Raw genomic sequence first — 8,598 nt, 5'->3', positions numbered from 1 at the left:
CCAAGGGGGACGCTGTGGACTGGGCCCCAAGAAGTATCTAAAGTGCCTCAAGGGGGAGCTGAGGCTTCCAAGGGGAAGACAGAGAAAACACCCCCATCTTTGTCACCGGGACCCCCGCTCCCCAGCGGCCAAGAAGCTCCCGGTAACCTTCCCTCCACACGCCCTCCCCACACAAACACACACAAACACACCCATACCGTGCACCGCGGCCTCGCGTGGCGGGGGTGGGGGGAGGAAGAGGACTGGGAGAAAAGGGAGCGAGCTTCCCGTTCAGGCCGGAAGTCGTGCTCCCGGGAAATCCTTCCCACCCACAGGAGCCTCGGAGACGTCCACAGGGAGGGTTTCCAGGCCTCTCAAGAGGTCGACCGGCGCCGCAGGGTGGCGGGCGCCTTCCTGGGGAAGGGGCTCGGGCTCCGCTGGGAAGCGAGGCCCGCGGCGGAGCGGGGAGACCCCGGAACTGGAAGTGGAAGGACCTTCTCACGAGAGCACTCCGGACCCAATTAGGTGCTACCCAGTCTGGTTACCCTGGTAACAGGCGTCGCGGTTTGTCAAGAAACCGAGAGGTGGGTTCGCAGACCTCTGGAATGGTTGCCCATTAGTTAAGTTTCCCTTTAGTCTCACCCTAATGTAGTGTTCGAAGAACCCAAACCTCCTCCTCCTCACTCGGTGGGTGCTCTGGGACTCCTTCCAGTTGGGGGAGGAAGGTGCGAGGGAACTTGTCTCAAGACAGAGAGGATATTATTACTGTCACATAGCGCTGACCGAGTGTTCCAGCCTCTCTACATTAAGCTTCCTTAATCCTCACCGTAACCCCGGGAGATTGGTGTTATCGTCTTCATCTTGAGGAGAATAAACTGAGGCACAGACATACATTAATTGCTCATGGTCACACAGCCAGTAAGTGAGAGAGCTAAGATTGGAATCTAGGCAGAGTCCATGCCTTTTTTTTTTTTAATGTTTTTATTGATTTCAGAGAGACAGGAAGGAGGAGGGAGGGAGAGAACCATCGACGTGAGAGAGAAATATTTATCAGCTGCCTCCTGCATGTGTACTGACGGAGAATCGAACCTGCAACCTTTTGGTTTTTTGAGGGTTTTTTAAAAATATATTTTTATTGATTTCAGAGAGGACGGGAGGATAGAAACATCAATTATGAGAGAGAATCATCGATGGGCTGCCGCCTGCACGCCCCGTACTAGGGATCAAGCCAGCAACCCGGGCATGTGCCCTTTGACTGGAACCGAACCCGAGACCCTTGAGTCCACAGGCCGAGGCTCCATCCACTGAGCCAACCCAGCTAGGGCCCTGCAACTTTTTGGTGCCTGGGACACCACTCAACCAACTGACGCACACCAGCCAGGGCAAGTCCATGCTTTTAACTACTAAGCTATGCTGAGGATTGAAGAAGTCTGGCAATTTCCAGACTGGTTCCGGCACCAGTCAGCCAAAACCCAGGTGCTGGAAAAAGGAAACTACCGAGACGCACAGACTTCAATGAGTACTTTGGCCCCTCAGGGCTTGTGAGGGTCTAGGGGAGGTAAGGCCTTATGATCTGAGAGGACAGCTTGAGATAAATTCTAAAAAGTGATACTAGATAATTCAAGAATAAGGAAAAGATAAAGTGGTGCTGATCCACGGTGTTTTAGGAACAGTTAAGGATAACAGCTAACTCCACCAAAACAATTCCTGACCTGCTCCTCCTCTCCCAAAAGAAGAAATGAATCAACAGCTACACAGATTATTTTTACTTGAGTCATGTCTTTCCTCAGACTTAAGAGGCCTATTCACCTCAATCATGGAGTCATCCTCAAACGGTCTGCTTACCCAAGTTACTCAGTTCTGGAACCTACTAGATGATCTGGCTGAAAGTAACCCTGAGAGCTACAAGAACTTCATTCAACAGCAGCTGAAAGAGGGCAAACAGCTTTGTGCTGCCCCAGAACCACAGCTCTGTCTACAAACAAGAATCCTGGTACGTAGAGTTGGTGCCCTTGGATGGGAGGTCCTGAGTGAAATGATCCTGCAATAACCAGAGAATAGCTTGCCTTTAGCTATTGTTACTTTAACACTGAGGGAAACTGCCACTCTAAATGGAAAGTGAAATGTAGTGCAGAAGATTGCATTGAAGGAGTAAAAACGGGAAGTTCATATTTTATATATTTTGGAGATCTCAAAATGAGCCATTTTTCGGCTAGAATGAAAATAAAAGTAATGTAATGATTTAATACAGAGTCATAGAATTGGAGATTTTTCAAATAAAGAGAACTTAGGGGGGAGAAGTGGGGAAAGATGGTAAAAAAAAAAATGGAACAGCTGCTGAGATCAATTCCCCCTACCTCCTCCCAGTTCCTCTGGGAGTAGCAACTGGATTCTTGATGAAGAGCTTTGAGAAAATCAGGTAACAGTATAATTTCTCAAACACAGTTTTAATACAATAACCTACTTGGAGCCTAAAATTCTCACTCTTCAAATTCTGTGAGGTGTTGCTTTTAGGAAATTATTTTGAAATATATTTGATATGCAAAATTATTTGATTTCTAGAAACCTAAAGAAAAAACACTTTTTATCAACCTATGTCAATGGAAAAGGATTCCAGCTCCCCAATCAATCACTCATCCAGTACCTCTGAGTGTTGGCAGACCAGAAGATATGTCTGAAACATCAGGTACATAGAATTATGGGACACATTTAAAAAATTTTATTGGGAATAGCATGAACCAGATTTTACTTGGTAAAAGACAATACATGTAAAGTATCTTATTTGGTTATAATGTAGCTAATGACTAATAAATATACCTTTATATAAAATGAATACTGTTGCCCGGCCAGCATAGCTCAGTGGTTGAGCATTGACCTATGAACCAGGAGGTCACGGTTCCATTCCTGGTCAGGGCACATGGGTTGCAGGCTCAATCCCCAGTGAGGGCGTGAAGGAGGCAGCTGATCAATAATTCTCTCTCATCACTGATGTTTATATCTGTCTCTCCCACTTCCTTCCTCTTTGAAATCAATAAAAATATATTTAGAAAAAAAACAAAGCTACTCATTTAAAAAGTTTTATTACTGTTTGCCTAATAATATAAACTGTTTTTAACCCATATAAAATGCCAAGAAATGCCCTCATTGAAATTGTGTACATAGCATCTTTATGATTGCTTCTGAAAAATATAGGAATAGAATTTATACTTTCTAGGTTTATCAGGATTATGGCTTAATATATTACCTGACAATATCATTAGTGAAACAGGTTGTCTTCATTTCACACCCTCTGAATCTCATGCACAAATGTTTATCTTTTTTTCTTTTCTTTTTTACACACGCAGATGTTTACACGGTCATCGATGTTGCCTACAATCCTGATGTTCTCCAGGCAGCAGAAAAGGACCAAGTGAAAAAAGATCAGTTAATACAGATGGCCATGAAATGCATTGAGGAACAACTCCAGGTCACTCTCTCACACGTTTACCATATTACCAAATTTAAAATAAAAGGAAGCATTCAAAGGATGAAACAAAACCTGATGGGAATCCAAACTGGCCCCACAGATTTAAAAGAGGAAATGAGAAAAGGTAAGTTAATGAATGTAAATGGAAAATTATACTGATTTAAAATTTTTGTATCCTGTGTGCATTTTGCAAACTGGAAATCTCAATTTTAAAAGATGAATAACTTAAAATAGAAAAAGATAAAGATTAGATATTAGAAATATTAGCATGTCCTTAAAGATTTTTAAATCCTGCAAACTTTTAAATCTTTTTGGTTTAAGATTCTTTTAAGATTCCCAAACTCAATTAGCTGCAGCTTTATCTGCCATCTTGGCTAGCACTACATATATTGCAGCTAGTAGCCTGATAGTACTGATAGTTGTTTATGTTGTTGATTAATTTTGTGATTTTATCCCCCCTTTTTGTTCCATAAAGAACTAACCCTTGAGCAGATAAGAAGCAGTACTCTGAGCAATTCAGATCACTTCCCTCAACTTTTACTGCCAAAAGACCAAGTTTCAAGCAAAAAGGGGTGCCTGATAGAAGAGATTTCCAGTACAGAGATCCAGGTGGAGATGAAGACACCAGCCTATGAATTAAAAATTGTGGCAGATCAGAATGAGAAACCACTGAAAATTGAATTAAAAGTTGAATTACCTGGTATTAATTCAGTATCTCTCTGTGACCTTAGTGTTTCTGAGGTAAGTTGAATAGATAACTATTGTAAATTTTTATCAGTCAAGTCACTATGTTATGCTGTAGTAACTAACTCCACAATCTCAGTAACTTATAGTAATTTGCTCAGGTTACATGTCAGGTAGGCCTACTCTTCTCAACAACCTTTTTTGTTGTTGTTGTTAATCCTCACCCAAGGATGTTTTTCCATTGATTTTTTTAGAGAGAGTGAAAAGGAGGGGGGGAAAGAGAGACACATTGATTGGTTGCCTCCGCATGCGCCCTGACCAGGGCTGGGGATGGAGCCTAAAACAGCAGTAGGTGCCCTTAACCAGAATCGAACCTGGGATCGTTCAGTCCGAGGGCGAATGCTCTATCCACTGAGTGAAACTGGCTAGGGCTCTGCTTGATAGACCTTACACATTTTAAGATATAAATGAAGAAGCAATTCCTATCTGACCTATTTCATTCTCCTGGCAGAGGAAAATAGAAATGGCCAAACCATGCCACGGATCCTAAAACTTCCTCTCAGACATGGTATATATCACTTTTATTCACATCCTATTGGCTAAAGTAAGTCACTAGGCCAAGTCCTACATTGATAGGGCAGGGAAGACTATTCTCAAGAGTCGTCACAGGGATATACATATAATCCTCTTTCAGAGTTCAAATAATTGGCAACAATCCTATAGTCTACCACAGTCCACTCACTTCCTCACAAATATGTGTATCTTTTCCCAAGAAAGACACCTCCAATTTTAGTATCAGACTCCAAAGTACAGGATTTTGCCATCGTAGTCTGCATTTTGCGCCTCTTGAACCAGACCTATGAATTGCAAGCACAAGTTATCTGTTCCCATAATCCCATACACCATACAAAGTTAAATAGGGAGAAGATAGCCACTATTAACAGTCTCAATTCAGAAATGGTAAAAATATGAGGCCCACAGCAGTTACTGGTACACAGCAATGCTGACATTCTGGTAGACAGGTATTTTGAGGGTCTCTTTTCCTGCATGTAGAGGATGTTCTCGCTTTAGGGCCATTATGGATACCTGTATTGCCTAGCCCCGTGGTCGGCAAACTGTGGCTCTCGACCCACATGTGGCTCTTTGGCCCCTTGAGTGTGGCTCTTCCTAAGCCTTAGGAGTACCTTAATTAATAACAATGTACCTACCTATATAATTTAAAAAATTTGGCTCTCAAAAGAAATTTCAACCATTGTACTGTTGATATTTGGCTCTGCTGACTAATGAGTTTGCCGACCACTGGCCTAGCCCCATTGTTTCCCATTACCTTCAGTTCCATTATTTGGGAGGTTCATGTAGAATGGGCAATGTAGATAGAATATGCCGTCCTTAGATGCTGAGCAATTTACTCAGCCTGCTTCACACCCATAGAATGTTTGGGGTCCAAAGATTATTTTTAATTAATTTTAGTCCAGGTTGGTAATATTTTATTTAATTCCACTCAGTGCTATACCCAACAAGTCTTTTTTAGACATGTCCATTTTCCAATGGCTTGTCCTTTTTTACTTAATAGCTGTCATTTGAGTCAAATGTAAGGATTTATTGAGATCCACCTTAACCCAGGTAGAAATTTTAACAAAAGTATAAAGATTTGTGATTTAGTCTTTGCCTCTAGGCGTCTTAATCAGCCTTCATTGGTAAAAATAATAATAATAATAACCTCAATTTTATCCTTTACTGGTTGAAAAAAAATTATTTGCATTTCTGTCAAGTCTTAGAACTTCTTGGCTCTGTATATTCCCTTTCAACTCTGCAAACTGGTAAATTCTAGTCTTAAGTTCATCTCTTTTTGTCATACCTTGTTAAACGTAGCCCATAAAACCAATGCATGCCACCAAAATTTTATTTTACCACTTCTTTACCTAAAGCCACAAATTTACTAGGTAATTTGTCTTCCAAATTACTGTGATAGTTTTACTAAGGGCTTTATCACTATAAAACATGGGTCAGCCATCTTTCCAGTCTCCAGTAAGTTTCCTTGCTGTTTGCTTGTCTGCCCCAAGGTAAATTCATGTAATTTGGGATGACAACACCCATCTTCTGGTACTGCTCAGTTAACTTTTGATGTATTCGACAGCAATAACAAATCTCAAAAGCTCAGGGATTTACAACAGTAACGTTATTGCCCACTGCAAGTTAATGGCAATAAGTTGGGATCCTCTTCTTATGGAAAAGTAGTAAATAATGAAGAACAGAAATCCAACAACACTCATTTTAACCAGGAAATGCTTTCCTATTTTTATCTTTTAACATCTCTCTTGGTTTATTATTCTTAGAATGATTTATTGATTGAGGTCTCTGAGAAGTACAGATTGCATCTGAATCTTCCAGAATCTGTGGATACTGAAATGACTACAGCAAAATTTATCAAAGAGAAAGCTACATTGATCATCACAATGCCATTGGTGTAAGTCAAGAGCATTATTTGTTTTGGGTTTTCAGTGCTAAAGTGATGTGAATTATAGGACCTTCATTATGGGTGAATCTTAAACACTAGTTTCCCGTTTTCTAAGAGTTCCTTTTAATGGAATGAGGTTTTCTCAACTGTTCTTTAAAAAAAAAAAAAACACCTCAGTTTCTCCTTTTCAAAAAAACTTGGCATCAAGCAACAATTACTAAAAATAGTATTGCCATGATATACTTTTTTTGAAGATATCTTAAGTAATACCATTTGGGAAAATTTTGTTTCCAAGTAACATGTGAGAATTCTGTATACTGGTTGAAAAAAAAATTGTCTCTAGTAAATTTTTGCATCAGAAACAAAACCCAGACTGTGCATGTTTTTATTATCAAGAGGGATATAGTAGTAAAGTTTCCTCCAGCAATAACGATACAAGGCCAATGTAAGAATATGCAAACCTATGGTTCTGCGAACCTCTGTACTTCCATAAAACAGCTCTAGCAGGAATCCAAGCTACCCAGGCACATACGGACTTTCCTTTGGATTAGTAATTGGGTGTTATTTCACATAAGATGCAAAATACATCCAACTCTATTTTAAGAAAAAGGACAAGTGTCTTTGGGACAAGTGCCTTTCTCCTAAGAAAATAACTTTTAAAAACTTGTTTTTATTGATTTCAGAGAGGAAGGGAGAGCATTATCAGTGAGAATCATTGTTTGGCTACCTCCTGCATGCCCCCTACTGGGGATCGAGCCCAGAAACCTGGGAATGTTACCTGACCAGGAATCGAAACTGACCTCCTAGTTCATGGGCTGATACTCAATCACTGAGCCATACCAGCCAGGCCTAAGAAATTAACTTTTAAAAATACAGAGGTGATATACTTTTCAACTCCCATTCATCTAAGTTGTAAGATAGTTGTTCAATACAAATGTATCAACTTTCCAATTTATATTCAAAGCAATGCTCACATCAAACTATAAACATCCCTTAATTATCTTTTCTAGATACAACTTCCTTGTGATTACTTTCTAGTTCAACAGTCTTTTTTTGTTGTTGCAAGTCCTCACCCCAGGAATTTTTGTCATTGATTTTGAGAGAATGGAAGGGAGGGGGAGAGACAAACATCAATGTCACATAGATTGGTTGCCTCCCCCACATGGCCCCAGGAATCAAGTCTGCAATTGAGATACGCACCCTTGACTGGAATCAAATGGGCACCCTTCAGACCGCAGGCTGATGCTCTATCCACTGAGCCAAACTAGCCAGGGCTCAATATAAAGTCTTTAAATAAATTCTTTATTAATTTTAAAACTTTTTAACTTTAGAAACTGCTATAGTTGTACTATAAATAGATGTTACATTTAAAAACGTAATTTTCTTTTTTTAATATATTTTTATTGATTTCAGAAAGGAAGAGAGATAGAAACATCAATGATGAGAATCATTGCTCGGCCGCCTCCTGCATGCCCCCTACCAGGGGCTCCAGCCCACAGCAAGCCAGGCAATGTGCCCTTGATTGGAATCAAACCCCAGACCCTTCAGTTCACAGGCCAACGCTCTAGCCACTGAACCAAACCAGCTAGGGCAAAACATAATTTTCTTAAACCTAACCTGGATTTGAATCCTTCTAGCAATATGATAATTTATCATCTAAAAATGTTCTAGAATTGTATGATGTCCTAAAATCCCATAACCACATAGAACTAGTTGAATCTCTATTCTTGTACTCTCGGCACATACTTATGTCAGCAGCTATGTATTTGTGTACTAATAAAATGCATGTCAAGATCTAACACACTTGAAAAAGAAGGAATTCTTACCATTTGCAACAGCATGGATGAAACTGGAGAGCATTATGCTAAGTGAAATAAGCCAGTCAATGAAAGAAAAATACCACATGATCTCACTCATTTATGGATAATAAAGACCATTATAAACTGATGAACAAAAAGAGATACAGAGGCAGAGCAGCATCAAACAGACTGTCAAACTACAGTGGGAAGGC

At 40.3% G+C, this 8,598-nt stretch overlaps 2 protein-coding genes across 4 annotated transcripts in view; one reads left to right on the top strand and one right to left on the bottom strand.

Annotated features, from left to right (window-relative positions):
* Positions 1-269, bottom strand: part of LOC102258458 (chromosome unknown open reading frame, human C11orf57) — a 12,855-nt gene extending 12,586 nt beyond the window's left edge. The window contains exon 1 of one of the 3 annotated variants that reach the window (XM_005856846.2): positions 198-269. The gene's annotated coding sequence lies outside the window, so the exon portion shown is untranslated. The remainder of the gene's footprint in view (positions 1-197) is intronic. The other 2 variants (XM_005856844.2, XM_005856845.2) reach the window with 2 other exon arrangements.
* A 145-nt stretch (positions 270-414) lies between these two features.
* Positions 415-6,741, top strand: PIH1D2 (PIH1 domain containing 2). The gene is made up of 6 exons (XM_005856848.2): positions 415-563; positions 1,770-1,972; positions 2,542-2,665; positions 3,324-3,569; positions 3,921-4,186; positions 6,466-6,741. Exons 2-6 carry the CDS (start codon positions 1,796-1,798, stop codon positions 6,598-6,600), a joined length of 948 nt encoding a protein of 315 aa, XP_005856910.1. The 5' UTR covers positions 415-563; positions 1,770-1,795; the 3' UTR covers positions 6,601-6,741.
* The last annotated feature ends 1,857 nt before the right edge of the window (positions 6,742-8,598 follow it).

The sequence above is a fragment of the Myotis brandtii genome, unplaced genomic scaffold, assembly GCF_000412655.1.
Source record: "Myotis brandtii unplaced genomic scaffold, ASM41265v1 scaffold105, whole genome shotgun sequence".
Lineage (NCBI taxonomy): Eukaryota > Metazoa > Chordata > Mammalia > Chiroptera > Vespertilionidae > Myotis > Myotis brandtii.
This window is presented reverse-complemented; position numbering and strand designations above follow the sequence as displayed.